This window comes from Pseudophryne corroboree, chromosome 10 (genome assembly GCF_028390025.1).
Source record: "Pseudophryne corroboree isolate aPseCor3 chromosome 10, aPseCor3.hap2, whole genome shotgun sequence".
Classification (NCBI taxonomy): domain Eukaryota; kingdom Metazoa; phylum Chordata; class Amphibia; order Anura; family Myobatrachidae; genus Pseudophryne; species Pseudophryne corroboree.
Genome location: NC_086453.1, coordinates 8,764,009 through 8,782,428, shown reverse-complemented (window position 1 = coordinate 8,782,428; position 18,420 = coordinate 8,764,009). Strand labels below are relative to the sequence as shown.

The 18,420-nt window shown below is 51.1% G+C and overlaps 1 protein-coding gene across 1 annotated transcript in view; it reads left to right on the top strand.

Moving 5' to 3' along the window:
- Positions 1 to 1,588: 1,588 nt before the first annotated feature.
- EPHA2 (EPH receptor A2) overlaps positions 1,589 to 18,420 on the top strand; it is a 36,271-nt gene continuing 19,439 nt past the window's right edge. The window contains exons 1-3 of the mRNA XM_063942084.1: positions 1,589 to 1,737; positions 14,202 to 14,269; positions 15,326 to 15,992. Of these exons, the coding sequence (XP_063798154.1) occupies positions 1,662 to 1,737; positions 14,202 to 14,269; positions 15,326 to 15,992 (811 nt within the window). The 5' untranslated portion in view covers positions 1,589 to 1,661. The remainder of the gene's footprint in view (positions 1,738 to 14,201; positions 14,270 to 15,325; positions 15,993 to 18,420) is intronic.

The following is an 18,420-nucleotide window of genomic DNA, read 5'->3' as shown; positions in this document are numbered from 1 at the left end:
AGGGATTCTGGGGCAGATGTACTGAGCCATGGAGAGAGATAAAGTAGCAGCCAATCAGCTCCCAACTGCCATGTTACGGACTGGGCTTAAAAAATGACAGGAGCTGGTTGGCTGGTACTTCAGTGTCTATCTACTAAGGGCCAGATGTACTAAGCCTTAAAAAGTGATAAAGTACCAGCCAATCAGCTCCTGACTGCCATGTCGCAGACCCAGTTTGAAAAGTGACAGGAGCTGGTTGGCTGCTACTTTATCACTCTCCACTTTATCACTTTTCAATGCTTAGTACATCTGTCCCTAAGGCTTGGAGAGAGATAAAGTACCAACCAACCAGCTCCTGTCATTTTTCAAACCCAGCCTGTGACATGGCAGTGAGGAGCTGATTGGCTGCTACTTTATCTCCGTCCACATTATCTCTCTCCAAGGCTTAGTACATAGACCCCATTATCTCTCCACTTTATCTCTCTCCAAGGTTAGTACATCTGACACACATGGAGGGGTGGATTAAGCGCATGGCATGGGGAAGGGTGTCCTAGAAAGAGGAGAGGATGAGGATCACACGCTGTCCTTGTTCTGCAGCGGCGAAAGGCTTCTACTACTGCGGGTGGCGAAGCGTAATATTGGCGCCAGAGCTTTACCAACGGCAGGCGCATCTGAAGGTGGCGTTGGCTACCGGGGACAAGCTCCGAGAGGAAAATTGGGTCATTTTGCCACCCTGTTAATTCTGAGTTGATCGCAGCAGCAATTTTGTTAGCAGTTGGGCAAAACCATGTGCACTGCAGGGGGGCAGATGTAACATGTGCAGAGAGAGTTAGATTTGGGTGGGGTGAGTTCAATCTGCAATCTAAATGGCAGTGTAAAAATAAAGCAGCCAGTATTTACCCTGCACAGAAACAAAATAACCCACCCAAATCTAACTCTCTCTGCCCATGTTATATCTGCCTCCCCTGCAGTGCACATGGTTTTGCCCAACTGCTAACAAAATTCCTGCTGCGATCAACTCAGAATTACCCCCACAGAACGATGTTCGCTCGATGAGACAACGCCTGCGAAGGGGCCCCGACATCGCCAAGTGCATACACACTTGCCGATGTCGGCTGCGACGGGGGGGAGGGGCGTCCCATGCTGCAATAGATAACATGATCCTTGTAAGCTATATGGCACGTGGGGCCTGCATGCAGATCGGACGTACGATGCTGAATACGACCCGCAGGAGCGCGCATCGTATCCTGTATCAAGCATGCACCAACGAACTGGCCGATATCAGTCGCATCGTATGCGATATTGCATAGTGTGTACGCACCCTTATAGATCTATGGGGACGGCGGTAACCGCTGGTAACTGTGCAGTCAGCGCTTTCTGTTTAATAAATAGCCTCAATATTACAATGACCCTATCTCCAGAGATGCTACAATTGTAACTTTTTTTTCTGGATGGGTACAGGGGCCACACCTAATGGCACACAGGGGCCACAGCAGGACACCAGGGCAATGGCTGGGGAAGTAAGTGTAGCACTATGATCCCTGGCAGAGGGCTGGGCCTGTGCCTTTAAGTGGGCGGGGCCTGGCTGGGGGATGAATGGGCTGGCTGCTCTCACTCACCAGCACAGTCACAAAGTAACTCTGGGAAGTTACAGAGAGGAGCCTGAGAGCTGAGCTCCAGCCATGAGACCTCCGCGAGCTGTCACCCTCCTCATCTTCCTCACTGGCAATGTCTTCCTCTCCCTCCAGACCAAAGAAGGTGAGTCAGGGGGAGTCACTGGCATGGGACTGGTGGTGCCCAGGCACCATGGGGTCTGTTCTGGGGGGATTGTGCTGCTGGTACCCTGGACTGGTGTGGGGGGACTGTGCTGCATTTATGGGGTGGCCTCTCTGATCAGCTGTGTCGGGGAACCCCAAGAGGTGTCTCCATGGCAGGATGGTGTCTGGTTTGTGGGGGACTTTGGAGTTGGACCCCTGGGTTTGGGGTGCCAGGCTTTGTGTCTCTCTGAACAGCTGTGGGGAGCCCCAGGAGCTTGATTGATGTGAGGTCTTCATGCTGGGTCCCTGGATTGAGGAGGGCAGCCTTGATATTGGGGTGCCCTCTATCTGGGGAGCTCATCAGATTGTGGTGCTGGACCCCTGGATTGGGGCACCCCTGCTGGGTGTTGGGGTGTCCCCTCTGATCAGGGGTGTGCCTGGTGTATATCAGATTGTGGTGGTGGACCCCTGGATTGGGGCACCCATGCTGGGTGTTGGGGTGTCCCCTCTGATCTGGTGTGTGCCTGGTGTATATCAGATTGTGGTGGTGGACCCCTGGATTGGGGCACCCATGCTGGGGGTTAGGGTGTACCCTCTGATCATGTGTATATCAGATTGTGGTGCTGGACCCCTGGATTGGGGCACCCCTGCTGGGGGTTAGGGTGTCCCCTCTGATTATGGGTGTGCCTGGTGTATATCAGATTGTGGTGGTGGTCCCCTGGATTGGGGCACCCATGCTGGGGGTTAGGGTGTACCCTCTGATCATGTGTATATCAGATTGTGGTGCTGGACCCCTGGATTGGGGCACCCCTGCTGGGTGTTGGGGTGTCCCCTCTGATCATGTGTGCATCTGGTGTATATCAGATTGTGGTGCTGGACCCCTGGATGGGGTCACCCATGCTGGGTGTTGGGGTGTCCCCTCTGAACAGGGGTGTGCCTGCTTTCTAGGATGCTATGGTGTTGAGCCCCTGGATCGCCCGGCATGTGGAGGCCCTGGCTGAGCTGCCTCAGGGTGGGGTGATCTTTAACCCCTTTTAGACGCGGAAGTGTGGGGTCTGGAACCGGTCTGTTGGGTTAGTATTGTACATATATGTTACCAGGTATGTGGTATTTTCTCATGCAGCATTGACAGGGTTAATCATCCCCAGGATTAACCCTTTCAGCGCTGCGCATTAAACTAGTGATTCAACACCGAGCCCAGCTATTAACAGTGTGACAATGTAATCCCCACTCCTGAGTGGGTGCCGGCACCGTGGTTACTACCTGAGTGTTAGATCGCCTTCTCTATTAAAGTGCAAGCTCTTGTGAGCCCTGGTGTTTTATCATGTTCCTCCAGCTGTTGTAGAACTACATGTCCCAGCATGTGCTAATAGCAGTGCCACAGGCTTGCAGAAAAAAGTAGTTCAGTAAATATATATATATATATATATATATATAATATATATATCCCAGCCCCTCTCACCCCATCCCGAGACCCGGAGTGCAGGATGAATCATTAGTTCTTGCTGTTGCTTTTGCACATATTTTTAATTAGGACTGAAGCGCGGTGTGGGTTGGTGTGGTGCGGGGTGAGATCGCGCCCGGCTGCCGCTGCTGGGAAGGAAATTGCAAGGTGTATTTTGGAAAAGTGTTGAATGTGTAAGATTCAGAAATAGCTTTCTGTGCCCCCGGGGCAAACTGCTGTATCTGTCTCCTAGTGCCAGGGGGGTGACTAAGAGCTTTCCTTACATGTATAACCATCCCCTGCAGGGGACACCAGCGAGGTGGTCAGCATTTAAAGTGTCAGCTCTGTGGCCCACTGCACAGCAATACAGGCCTTCCCTAGTTTACAGAACCTGAGTATTTTACAGCATTTTGTGTGTGTGTGTGTGTGTATAATATAGCATTACTGCCTCACAGCACTGAGGTCATGGGTTCAATTCCCACCATGGCCCTTCCTGTGTGGAGTTTGTATGTTCTCCCCGTACTTGCGTGGGTTTCCTCCGGGTACTTCAGTTTCCTCCCACACTCCAAAAATATACTGGTAGGTTAATTGGCTCCAAACAAACAAAAAAATTAACCCTAGCGTGAATGTGTGTGCGTGTACATGTGGTAGGGAATATAGATAATAGATTGTAAGCTCCACTGGGGCAGGAAAAGATGTGAATGGCCAAATATTCTCTGTAAAGTGCTGCGGAATATGTGTGCGCTATATAAATAACTGGTAATAAATAAATAAATAAATTATATATATCACGCGCGCGCCATGGTTAGTGCTATGCGTTGGTCTTGTAGTTCCTCAGCTGCGAATCAGACACGGCGTTCCTGCAGTAATACTTCTCAGGCAGATCTCTGGGACGCCCTGTTCTAATGTTCTATGTATTTATCTTTGTGCACAAAAGTCCCTGTGTCCAGTGATTCATGTTGCGGTTTTGCAATTTCTAAGGCCATTTACCATTGAGCGTGGAAAGTGTCACGTTGCGGGGTTTGGTTGGGATCAGAAATTAACCTCTTCCCAGCACGGCACAGAGCTTGTACGCAGAGCTTGCAATCTATACCTGAGGCTTAAATGCTTATCCTCGGCAGTTTGTGTAACTTTGGTGTAAACAGCTGAAGTTTTAGTTGCCCCAGACTTGTACCTCTGCGATTAACACTTCAGTTGCCGGCACAGGAAGAGCTGGTGTGTGTATATATATATATATATAGCTGTGTCTGTATTTGTGTAACATACATGACCGTGAAATCCCTATCTGCCCTTTGATCCCCTTCTCTTGATGCTCTTTGACCCCAGCTATGGTTGCCCTCCTCCCTTCCCTGCCACACAGGGAGGTACACAGGCCACATCCCGGGCCTATCATAGGATCTGTTACCTGGGAACCTGTTATCCAGAATGGGGGTAATTCCAAGTTGATCGCAGCAGGAATTTTGTTAGCAGTTGGGCAAAACCATGTGCACTGCTGGTGGGGCAGATATAACATGTGCAGAGAGAGTTAGATTTGGGTGGGGTGTGTTCAATCTGCAATCTAATTTGCAGTGTAATAAAGCAGCCAGTATTTACCCTGCACAGAAACAATATAACCCACCCAAATCTAACTCTCTCTGCACATGTTAAATCTGCCTCCCCTGCAGTGCACATGGTTTTGCCCAATTGCTAACTAAATTCCTGCTGCGATCAACTTGGAATTACCCCCAATGTTCTGTAAGGTAGTGAATCATTGATGCATTTCTGTGATTTCGTCATATACACATACATGATCGCCGAATGTTTCCTTCCTGCGGTCACTATGAGGATCGCCGAATGTTTCCTTCCTGCGGTCACTATGAGCAGCACCCAATGTTTCCTTCCTGCGGTCACTATGACGAGCACCCAATGTTTCCTTCCTGCTGTCACTATGAGGAGCACCCAATGTTTCCTTCCTGAGGTCACTATGAGGAGCACGCAATGTTTCCTTCCTGCGGTCACTATGAGCAGTACGCAATGTTTACTTCCTGCGGTCACTATGAGGAACACGCAATGTTTCCTTCCTGTGGTCACTATGAGGAGCACCCAATGTTTCCTTCCTGAGGTCACTATGAGGATCACCCAATGTTTCCTTCCTGCGGTCACTATGAGGAGCACCCAATGTTTCCTTCCTGCGGTCACTATGAGGAGCACCCAGTGTTTCCTTCCTGAGGTCACTATGAGGAGCACCCAATGTTTCCTTCCTGCGGTCACTATGAGGAGCACCCAATGTTTCCTTCCTGCGGTCACTATGAGGAGCACCCAATGTTTCCTTCCTGCGGTCACTATGAGCAGCACGCAATGTTTCCTTCCTGCGGTCACTATGAGCAGTACGCAATGTTTCCTTCCTGCGGTCACTATGAGGAGCACCTAATGTTTCCTTCCTGCGGTCACTATGAGGAGCACCTAATGTTTCCTTCCTGCGGTCACTATGAGGAGCACCCAATGTTTCCTTCCTGCGGTCACTATGAGGAGCACCCAATGTTTCCTTCCTGCGGTCACTATGAGGAGCACCTAATGTTTCCTTCCTGCGGTCACTATGAGGAGCACCCAATGTTTCCTTCCTGCGGTCACTATGAGGAGCACCCAGTGTTTCCTTCCTGAGGTCACTATGAGGAGCACCCAATGTTTCCTTCCTGCGGTCACTATGAGGAGCACCCAATGTTTCCTTCCTGCGGTCACTATGAGGAGCACCCAATGTTTCCTTCCTGCGGTCACTATGAGGAGCACCCAATGTTTCCTTCCTGCGGTCACTATGAGGGGCACCCAATGTTTCCTTCCTGCGGTCACTATGAGGAGCACCTAATGTTTCCTTCCTGCGGTCACTATGAGGAGCACCCAATGTTTCCTTCCTGCGGTCACTATGACGAGCACCCAATGTTTCCTTCCTGCGGTCACTATGACGAGCACCCAATGTTTCCTTCCTGCGGTCACTATGACGAGCACCCAATGTTTCCTTCTGATGAAGAGTTCCGCTAGATCATACGAGGAGGGGTAATGGCAGGGGCTAATGGTGGAAGGATAGAAGAAGGGCTGTAACTAGGCCTGTGCGAGAGGGACAGCCTATCGGGGCAGGGAATGACTATCTTAAGGTCATTTGGCTACCATTGAGGGCTTTAGGGGCATCAAAGTTCTATACCGCCCCAGGAACTAACATTTCTAGTTACTGGGTAGGGGTCATATAAAAAAAAAAAAAGTGTTGTACTAGATTTTCGGCACGCTGCTCCGAATTGTGGAAGAAAAACTCTTTTCAAAAAGACCCCAAATCCCAGGTGTTCCGATGAAGGTCCTGCACCTGTATACAGTTATTATTTGTCTAGTGCTCCAAGAGTCTGGCGCATGTTACTGCGACAATCTTTTAGGGGCCAGGGTAAACGGGTAGTGGTCCTGTGACTGATCCGCGGTGACAGGCCGTAAGCCTTTTAGGAAGTGAATACTCAGCTGTGATTGCATTGTATGCCCAGGAAATAAATCTCGGATATGTCAGCAGACGGGGATGGGAGGCAGCAGCGGGTACAGTGAGGACACTACCATGGTATTCTGTCCGGAACTGTTCAATATGTCACGGCCGAGACTGGGGCGCGGCTCACTGCGCCTGATTCATGCTGAGGAATGCTCATTCATCTGGTCGCCAGCATGACATATCGTCCTGGGATCGTAAAGGTGTGAAACCTTTGTGTTCCCAGGCTCATAAAGTTATATATGAAGCCTCTGCCCTCGCGTCATTATCTAATAGGGGACAGTCACTGGCAGGGGGCTCGGGAGGTCCCGGAAAGTGGGACAATTTGCAGCATTGTCCCTAAAGCGAAATGAAGTCAGCGTGCATCTTATTTGCTCCGCTTACCCCGTGCAGATAACATGCCGCTTTTTCACAGTAATGTGACCACAAGGGGCGCTGTTGTATTGGAATCTGAGGTAAATTTTCTGGATTATCTCCTCAGGGGAACCAAATTGGCCGAAAAATGAATGTTCTCCAAGGAAAACAATCACATTTCCTTATGCGCGGCGACGTATATGCAACGATCCTGCCTATACAATGGCTTTTACATGAAGGCCGGGGCCCGTTACTTGTACATCACTTTGGTTTATGTTGGTGCTACATAAATAACAGTGTGTGACCTGGTGGAGGTGTCTTGTGATGTCACCAGATAGGGCTGCTCTGATTGGCTGCATCCTCCCGGTAAATCATGGTGACCAGGGGGCCCTGAGTCACATCAGAGCCATGTTTGGCCAGTTAGGTTTCTGTGGGAACCTGGTCTTCTTGAACCTGACGGATCTCCTGTGAATGCAGCAGGACCTCATCTGGCTTATTCATACGCTAACGAGCTGCACTCACATTCCTGATGGACCCATTCACAAATAATAGAAGGGTGTTATGTGTTGTGCAAATTCTCCTCTCACCTTCTGGAGATGTTGCAGGGGGGGGGGAAGTCTCCCAAGCCTTCATGTTATATGCAGATCTCCCACCTGGGGGGGGGGGGGGGTCTCGCCCTCTCCGCTTCCTCGCAGATGAAAGGACTCTTTCCACTCTTTAGATAAATGATAATTCAAGAGCGGAGACGTTACCGGTTCCCCTCTCACCTCTACAGGAGGAAAAAAATAAGAATAATGTTTTGGGTTTTTTAATAGGAGCTTTTGGTGATGTCATAAGGATTGGTCGGCGTCATTTTAAAGGGTCCTGTTTAATAAATCGGATACAGTGCGGTAAATTTACTCATAGCAACCAATCAGATTCTACTTAACATTTATCTTCTAGAAGATAATATATAGAAACTCCCATCTTAGTAAATTTACCTCAGTGATTTTAAATCTGTGAGGGGCAACAGGCAGCCATCCGAGCCTTCACCTGGGGGGGTCCCCCCGGCTCATTTCGGCTGTAATGGCGGATTTGCTGGTGACACTTGTTGGAAACGCCTGCTCATATTACAGGTGTGGATGATCCGGTCGACAGTATCTAGGTCGACACCCGAAATAGGTCGACATGGAAAAAGGTTGACGTGAGTTTTTTTGGGTGTCATTTTCTTCGTAAAGTGAGCGGGAACCCCAATTAGTGCACCGTGTCCCCTCGCGTGGCTCGCGAGCTTCGGGGAAGGTTACAATTCCCAATCGTAGTCCAAGTGGATTGTAAAGTATGAAAAAGTTCAAAAGATGAAAGATTTGTTTTTGAAAATCCAGTGTCGACCTTTTCATGTGTCGACCTAGTGACCATGTCAATCTAATGCATGTCGACCTAAATACCTTATACCGTTATTCCACACAGGGGTCTCCGTCTGGATTAAATCTGTTGTAATGGAATTTATTGCTGAGATTAGCTTTAAATACTAAGGGGGGCATTTACTAAGCAGTGATAAGAGTGGAGAAGTGAGCCAGTGGAGAAGTTGCCCATGGCAACCAATCAGCACTGAAGTAATATCTATAATTTGCATACTATAAAATGATACAGAGCTGCTGATTGGTTGATGGAGCAACTTCTCCGCTCTTATCACTGCTTAGTAAATATCCCTCTAAGGGGTATATTTACTACTGCTTCCAAAACTGAAAAGTGATGTTTCCCGTAGCAACCAATCAGATTCATAAAGAAATGACAGACAGAATCTGAGTGGTTGCTGTGGGTAACACCACCACTTTTCATTTTAAGAAGCTTTAGTACATTTACCCCTAAGGTTCTCTAAGCGATGACTCGGCTAGAAGACGGTTTGGCTACGAGTTATTTCATTGCGCGTGTTCAGGGCTGGAGACCAGATCGGGTCAGAACCGGTGAATTGGGAATAATTAGACTGATTGGATTGTAGGATTATTAAGGGCCCCATACACTGTATCGTATGCGATCCCAGCCGTGCCTGCGGGATCCGACGTATCATGAGTGCAGCACTAATGATCTAGGGGAGCCGTTCCGACGCTCACGGGACCGCACATCGGACTGGATGTAAAACGCATCTGATTTATCGGCCCGAAAGGTGGAAATCTGAGGAAATCGGGCATTATCGTTCTATTGTATGGGGCCCTTTAAGTGGCCTGTTCCTGACTGATGCTAGTCACACACTCAGCGCTTTCTGCAGCGATACCGGACGATCAGTCTGACATTGGGGCGTGGTTGGGCCTAGGTGACCCTTATTTCCAGCGGACCGGCGTACTGCCATTATCAGGCATGTTGGCACATGTGGCCCCCGGATGGCTGTTCCGCCATTGTCTGCCAGCACTTATAGGCCCCGGTGGTGCTCGGAGTTGCCGGATCTCAGCCAGGGTGGGGTCTCGGACCCCCTGTGCGGCGCTGTACGGAATGTGAGTGATCTCCGGATGGTCTCACTGGAGAAGTATGTGTGTGAGCGTGACCAGGCACGCAGGGGATGAGGGTGTGAGGGAGCTGGCAGGAGGAGGTGATGGTTGTGTTGGATACAGGTAGATTCATGTAAGTCATTGTGTGGAGCAGGAACATGTCATACGGTGTCCTCATTTCTCTGCCATCATTGTTGAGGGAATTGCTGAGGGGTAAAGCGTGGCACAGAATTGTGGGTGGAGGTGGTAGCTGGGGGGCAGAAATGTGGGTGGAGGTGGTAATTGGAGGTGATGTGTGGCACAGGAAGGTGGGTAGATGAGCACAGGTTGAGGTGTTTGTGGGGGAGAGTAATGAAGTCTGGGCAAGAAGGGGGTACGCAGGGAAGAGCGAGCTGTCACACATGGAGTGATGGATTGTGGGAGGGCTGGGAAGCGGAATAGAGGGTGAGCTGAGAAGCGGGTGGTATGGGGTAGTGGGTGATGTGGTGAGGGAGGGCTGGGAAGCGGGTGATGTGCTGTGATGCAGGTGGTACGGGATAGAAGGTGCACTGTGTGGGGGGTAGCGTGGTGGTGAGTGCTGCAGGTTGTGGAGGGGCCGCTGTGTGTGGGGTAGCGGAGTGCTGCAGGTTGTGGAGGGGCCGCTGTGTGTGGGGTAGCAGAGTGGTGAGTGCTGCAGGTTGTGGAGGGGCCGGTGTGGTGAGTGCTGCAGGTTGTGGAGGGGCCGCTGTGTGTGGGGTAGCGTGGTGGTGAGTGCTGCAGGTTGTGGAGGGGCCGCTGTGTGTGGGGTAGCAGAGTGGTGAGTGCTGCAGGTTGTGGAGGGGCTGCTGTGTGTGGGGTAGCAGAGTGGAGAGTGCTGCAGGTTGTGGAGGGGCCGCTGTGTGTGGGATAGCGTGGTGGTGAATGCTGCAGGTTGTGGAGGGGCCGCTGTGTGTGGGGTAGCAGAGTGGTGAGTGCTGCAGGTTGTGGAGGGGCCGGTGTGTGTGGGGTAGCAGAGTGGTGAGTGCTGCAGGTTGTGGAGGGGCCGGTGTGGTGAGTGCTGCAGGTTGTGGAGGGGCCGCTGTGTGTTGGGTAGCATGGTGGTGAGTGCTGCAGGTTGTGGAGGGGCCGCTGTGTGTGGGGTAGCGTGGTAGTGAGTGCTGCAGGTTGTGGAGGGGCCGCTGTGTGTTGGGTAGCATGGTGGTGAGTGCTGCAGGTTGTGGAGGGGCCGCTGTGTGTGGGGTAGCGGAGTGCTGCAGGTTGTGGAGGGGCCGGTGTGGTGTGGGGTAGCAGAGTGGAGAGTGCTGCAGGTTGTGGAGAGGCCGTTGTGTGTGTGGGGTAGCAGAGTGGTGAGTGCTGCAGGTTGTGGAGGGGCCGGTGTGTGTTGGGTAGCAGAGTGGTGAGTACTGCAGGTTGTGGAGGGGCCGTGTGCTGTGTAATATTCGGCAGTTACTGGGAAATTCCAGCGCAGGAAGCGTGACGGGATTATCCTGTGTTTGTATTCCAAAGCGTTTCCCATACACACGCCTGAAAGTCTCCTCTTCCTTCCCACTGAGAGAACCCCCCCCCCCCCCTCCCCCCAATACTGGCGCTTATACATAGAGAGGAAGATGACAGGTACATGCCTCATTAACTGCTGGCTGCAGCACATTGCACCCATGAACCTGTCAGTGCCTCATTAACCCTACTGCTGCCTGCAGCACATTGCGCCCATGAACCAGTCAGTACCTCATTAACCCTACTGCTGGCTGCAGCACATTGCACCCATGAACCTGTCAGTGCCTCATTAAACCTACTGCTGGCTGCAGCACATTGCACCCATGAACCTGTGGGTACTTTCTGGAGGTAGTAGCATTGTTGTATTATCTCCTGGGTCCCTGTGGAGGGGACAGGGGTGCATTTCCATGGTCCGGACGCTGTATAACGGGGGGATCTCGTGTGGGGGATGGGGGCCCTGCCTGCGGGTAATGAAGGACACAGCCCTGTCCTCTGAGCCGGCATGCAGCACTGTTTGCTCTGTGACTGTTTATCTAGGGAGTGGGCACCGGGACAGGGCTGGTAACACGCCTACCTGAGGCTGTGTCATACCTCGGCCCGGGAATCTGCCCCCCCCGCCGGTGCTCCAGCTATTGCTGACTGAAAGGAAAGTACTCCCACCTGCTAGGAGTGAATACCATGCAGCTGTAACGTGGCACTGGCTGCCGCCTCGCCTCACGTTCCGGAGGGAAATGGTGGAATCCAGTGGCGGCTTCTTTTTTCCAATGAAATTGAGTGGAAAATGTTGGCAGATGCCGATGGGTTTTTATTTAAAGAACCTGATCCAGGTGTCGGGAATCTTCCAGCCAGCGGCAGATCTGTAAATCTTCTCGCCAGATGTCTTAACAACCTGCGCTGAAATCCCCTCGCTGACCGGGTGTGCTGACATAGCTGTGCCCACAGATAGAGTCTTGGCTCGGCGGCGGGCATGTCTGGGCATGTGTTTAGGAATTATTAAATTGTGGAAAAATGCAGCTACGTTCCCTCACATACGTGCACATCTGCTTTCCATTTACTAAACTATAGTGGGGGGATAGGTAATGGTGGGGGAGGGGGGATAGGGAGTGGTGGTGGGGGGGGGGGTTTGAGAGTGATTGGGGGTGATAGGGACTGGTGGGGGAGGGATAGGGAGTGGTGGTGGGGTTTGAGAGTGATTGGGGGTGATAGGGAGTGGTGGTGGGGGGATAGGGAGTGGTGGGGGGGGGATAGGGACTGGTGGTGGGGGGGATAGGGACTGGTGGGCGGGGGGAGAGTGGTTGGGGGTGATAGGGAATGGTGGTGGGGGGATCGGAAGTGGTGGGGGGGGATAGGGAGTGGTGCTGGAGGGATAAGGAGTGGTCAGGGGGGTAGAGAGTGGTGGTGGGGGAGGGTAGGGAGTACTGCAGGGGGATAGGGGGTATAGGCAGTGGTGGTGGGGTGGTAGAGAGTGATTGGGGGTGATAGGGAATGGTGGTGGGGGGTAGGGAGCAGTGCGGGGGGATAGAGAGTGGTGCTGGGGGATAGGGGGTATAGGGAGTGGCGGGGGGATACCGAGTGGTGGGGGAGTGATAGGGAGTGGTGGGGTGGTGAGGGGGGATAGAGAGTGGTGGTGAGGGATAGGGAGGTATAGGGAGTGGCGGGGGTGATGTGGGGTGGTGAGCGGGGATAGAGAGTGGTGGTGGGGGATAGAGAGTGGGTGGCCATCTTTGATCTCAGACGGTTTCTGGAAACCATCTTGCTGGAGCCTGTAGAATTCTCCTTTTAACATGGAAAATGGTTTGAGGATAATTCTGTCACCTGTCTCCTGTATTTTCTTATATATTGTAGTTTATGTAGAAGCTAGCGAGACATTCCGGGACATGTAGTTCCACGACAACCAAAGAACCCCCTCCCCCCATATCCAAACAAATGTAGTTTAATATATGGTTAATCACTACCTCATACATTATTTAGTATGGAGGCTGATCCCTACCTTGTTCACTGTTAATATGGAGGTTGATCCCTACCTTGTTCACTGTTAATATGGAGGTTGATCCCTACCCCATTCACTGCTTATATGGAGGCTGATCCCTACCTTGTTCATGGTTATTATGGAGGCTGATCCCAGAAGAGTTAACCTATCTCGCTCACTGCTAATATGGAGGCTGATCCCTACCTCACTGTTAATATGGAGGCTGATCCCTACCTCACACACTGTTAATATGGAGGCTGATCCCTACCTCACTCACTGATAATATAGAGGCTGATCCCTACCTCACTCACTGTTAATATGGAGGCTGATCCCTACCTCACTGTTAATATGGTGGCTGATCCCTACCTCACTCACTGTTAATATGGAGGTTGATCCCTACCTCACTGATAATATGGAGGCTGATCCCTACCTCACTCACTGTTAATATGGAGGTTGATCCCTACCTCACTGTTAATATGGAGGCTGATCCCTACCTCACTCACTGTTAATATGGAGGCTGATCCCTACCTCACTGTTATTATGGTGGCTGATCCCTACCTCACTGTTATTATGGTGGCTGATCCCAACCTCACTGTTATTATGGTGGCTGATCCCTACCTCACTGTTATTATGGAGGCTGATCCCTACCGTGTTCACTGTTAATATGGAGGCTGATCCCTACCTTGTTCACTGTTAATATGGAGGCTGATCCCTACCTTGTTCACTGTTGTTATGGAGGCTGATCCCTACCTTTTTCACTGTTGTTATGGAGGCTGATCCCTACCTTGTTCACTGTTGTTATGGAGGCTGATTCCTACCTTGTTCACTGTTAATATGGAGGTTGATCCCTACCCATTCACTATTAATATGTAGGCTGATCCCTACCTTGTTCATGGTTAATATGGAGGCTAATCCCTACTTAACTCACTGTTATTATGGAGGCTGATCCCTACCTCACTGTTAATATGGAGGCTGATCCCTACCTCACTCACTGTTAATATGGAGGTTGATTCCTACCTCACTGTTAATATGGAGGATGATCCCTACCTCACTCACTGTTAATATGGCGGCCGATCCCTACCTCCCTCACTGTTAATATGGAGGCTGATCCCTACCTCACTCACTGTTAATATGGCGGCTGATCCCTACCTCACTGTTAATATGGCGGCTGATCCCTACCTCTCGGTGTAAACGTTGGCAGGGAATGAGTGGCCTTTGTTTCTGTCTCGCTGGTTCCCGTCGCTGACCGTTCTCGTTTCTCTTTCAGTTGTGCTCCTGGACTTTGAGAAGACACAGGGGGAACTCGGCTGGCTGACCAATCCGTTTGGGAAAGGGGTAAGCGGAGTCTTCACCTATACGGCTGATTATTTTCTCTGTGTGGTGGCGGGGGATGGGGATGGGGGCTGTCTGCACTGTGTCAGGGCGAGTTCCAGGGGTCACCCTGAGCTCTCCTGTACGTGTCTTTCCAGCCCGGTCACCATCATTTACTTTAGTTCTTTCCGAAGGCGGGGTGAGCGCCGCTCCGTCTGTTTACTGTGTGATTGCTGCGCTGGGTGTAATCATTAGCTGCTGGATCCCAGCCGACGCGCTCATTCTGGCTGAGCGCTGCCTGCTTTTATGCACGTCCCCAAAAGTGGTGGGCTTGGGATAGGAAGGGGTTAATGACACTGGTTCTCCTTCTCACTAATCAGCAGCCACTTATTGCTGATTGGGCCCGCCGGTTCCACGTATCGTCCCCGCGTGTAAACACGTGACGGCGCGCATACAGAGCAGGACGGGAGCTTTCTTATTAATTCAGCTTAAGGAAGAGGTCAGATCGCTGTAATTACTGCGTGTGCCCTTCAGCACAAAGGGTAATTGGGCGGTGTACATGGGAAACGTTCCGACCTGGAATGCCACCGTCCCCTCTGTGGTTTCAATGTCTGATCACATTAACAAAAATAAAGTGAATAAAGTATGTGTAGCGAGCCCGTGGGGCCCTCACAGACCCGTACCATAGACCTGTGTGTGATAAATAACTGTGTTTCACTCCAGTTCCCCTGCATTTCTCGCCCCAGGGTGTAGTTGTGACGGGCACGTACACAGGCGTTTGCTGAAGCTGTGCTGGATTGTGTACATACTGTAGCAGCTCAAGTTGCATTTAAAAAGGGGATCGCAGTTCCCTAGGGTTCCAAAAATGGCGTTCACATGGCCGCGCACGGTGGATGGTGACACATACCGCCTTACCCCCAGTGGCCATAGGAGCGGCCATTTGCAATCGCAGTAGGGAGCGATAATCCCTGGTCGAAGCTCTGTTACAGCTGCGTTCCGCTCCCGTGAATTCAGCGGTTGAGGGGTAAGCAGGGCGGATCCCGCCATTGGTCTGACTGTCTCCCTCTCTGTCTCTTGCAGTGGGATCTTCTGCAGAACGTCATGAATGGAAGTTTGATTTACATCTACTCGGTGTGCAATGTCCAGGAGGGCGAGCAGGACAACTGGCTCCGCACCAACTGGATCTACCGCAGCGAGGCGCAGCGCATCTTCATCGATCTGCGGTTCACTGTCCGCGACTGCAACAGCTTTCCGGGCGTTTCGGGGGCCTGCAAAGAGACCTTCAATTTGTACTACGCGGAGTCCGATGTGGATTACGGCACAAACTTCCAGAAGCGCCTGTTCCGCAAGATCGACACGATCGCCCCCGACGAGGTCACCGTTCAGGACGACTTTGCCTCCCGTAACGTCAAGCTCAACATTGAAGTGCGGTCCGTGGGGCCGCTGTCAAAGAAAGGGTTCTACCTAGCCTTCCAGGACATCGGCGCTTGTGTGGCCTTGCTCTCGGTCCGCATCTACTACAAGAAGTGCCCGGCGGTGGTGCACGGCATGGCACAGTTCCCAGAGACCGTCGCTGGCGCCGACTCTCAATCCCTGGCCAAGGTTGCGGGAAAGTGCGTGGAAAATGCTGTGCCGGTGGGCACCGAGGAACCCACCATGCACTGCAATACAGACGGAGAATGGCTTGTGCTCATTGGCCAATGCCACTGCCAGGCTGGCTATGAGAAAGTGGGCGACAGCTGCCAAGGTAAGATATACAGTGGGCATGTGGCCAAGAGGGCAAATCTGTCGTTGGGATTAAATTTGTTATTAAAAATAATCACATAGTAGCCCCACAGAGGGCACAAGGGGCCTAATTCAGACCTGATTGCAGCAGCAAAATTGTTATCTAATGGGCAAAACCATGTGCGCTGCAGTTGGGGTAGATGTAACATGTGCAGAGAGAGTTAGATTTGGGTGGGGGGTGTTCAACCTGAAATCCAAATTGCAGTGTAAGAATAAAGCAGCCAGTATTTACCCTGCACAGAAACAATATAACCCACCCAAATCTAGCTCTCTCTGCACATGTTACATCTGCCTCACCTGCAGTGAACATGGTTTTGCCCATTAGAGAAAGAGCTGCTGGTATCCGGTCTGAATTAGGCCCAAGGACAGGCCGGAGGCGGCTATCCTGTGGGTGTTGCAGCAGCCATAACGTGCAGCCTGTTCATACACTAGTTCCTAGTGACCTCAGTGAGGCTCATGCCTCATGCCTCAGTTAGGTCTTTAGGAAATAGTGTGTGTGGATAGGGTGAATATCAGCCGCCTCCTCAGCACTGCATCATACTGACAATGGATGTGTATAGTACAATAAGTAATAAGAGCGGGGGTCCCGCTGCTCGACCCTTGCCCGTCTCCCCACTGACAGCGGTGCCGCAGGATTCCTGCCTCTGTGGCAGGTTCTCGCTCCGTCTGCCGGGGAACAATAGCTGACACTGTTCCCATGCATACGGGGTCTGCTCCCAGCTTACAGCAGGTTTGAGGAATGTGTAGGGGGGGGCAGAGATCGCCCGGCCGCTCGTGAGACACCTCCACATTACTCTCGCTCTGTCTCTTGGCTCCTCTGCCCCCCCATATTCCGGGTTTCCTAGTAAATGATGGTTTATACTGCGATATTTGTGCATTCTGTGCGGATATACAGAAAGTCGGCGGTGTGTTTATACACTTGTCCGTTCCTTTATTTACAAGACCTCAGTGTAATTTCTCACGTTGCTGAAATGTCGCTTTGCTGCCAAATCCAAGGCGGACGCGTATCGTCTGGAAACGCACAATTGTTCCATAACCTGTATGTGGATCGTTCTCACTTAAAGGCTCATTAAGTCACAGTCATACCTGCACTCGATGAGTGTATTGGCACAATATTCACTTTTCCACTGGTGGGGGCTGTATACAGGGAAACCTGGGGTGGGGGGCGCTTGTGCCGAGGGTCCGGTCTCTCTGTTCTGTGTAATGGATCAGACAGACGTAACTGCGTACAGGTTTGGAACTTCTGAATTACCAACTAGCTCTAAGTATCGTACAGCTATAGCGTTTTCACCGCCGCACAGCCTAGACCTATCACCTATACGCATATACACCCCCTTGTGTGACGTATTTTATTCCTCGCGCCACTTTAAGTCTCCTTATTCTGCGAGGATGTTTCAGAAAACCAAAGATACATTTATTTTTATTGTATTAACGTCCACTGTGGAGATATATCTGTTTAATGCCCTTGACTGGCACATTGCAGAGAATAATACCAGCTTACACCCCGATTCGGCCGTACCCCCTATCCGCCCTCTTCGTCTTGCCGGCAGGACCTGGCGAGTCGGCTGGTTAATGTCTCCGAAGTTGTTTGTCTGAGATACACAGAACGTGTATGCTTAGTCATTTCCTGAGGCCAGAATTTAGGCAAATCTCTTCATTTCCTCGTGCCATCCCGGGACACGCATGAAGTGAATTTGGAGAAGGAACAGAGTGTAATGAGAGGACCCGTCTATTCCTGCTGCAGGCGGGAGGGGGCTCGGTGGGTGTCTTGCTGCTTCCAGAAGCCTGGAATTAACGATAGTTTTATTAGATCCAGGTTTTCTGTCTGTGTCTTATTGTAGAGAGAATGCGCCGAGGTCAAACTCGCAGGCCTGAGTATAATGGGGGAGGCAGACGGGAGCCTGCAGGTGTCCTTAAACCCCAGGCCTGCGGGATTTCTGCTGAAATATGCCAGGAATGGCTGAGTTTTATAGGAAAGGTCTTCCGAGCAGAGGTGTAAAAGGTCCGCGGAGTTCAGGGTGTCAGCAGGATATGGAAATACCCCTCAGGGAGGCGGACGTACAAATTACCTTTTATATATATATATATATATATATATATATATATATATATATATAATTATTTTTTTTAAAGACTGAACAGTCCACTGTTATTGTTTAGGTAAAGTCAGTCTTTTTGTGGAATGTTTTTGGGTCGGCTGTTTGGATACATCCGATGGGACCCTGCGTTCCCCGTGGATATTTCTTCCGCATGGCCTGGCTGACGTAGCGGCTGTTCCGGCGATCTGCAGTAAGCAGGATTAGTTATGACAATACGGATAATTGGAGGGTGCTGGGGTGTTAGGAGTGGGCGGCGTTGTCTGGTTTGGGCAGGAAGTGACCAGGATGAGT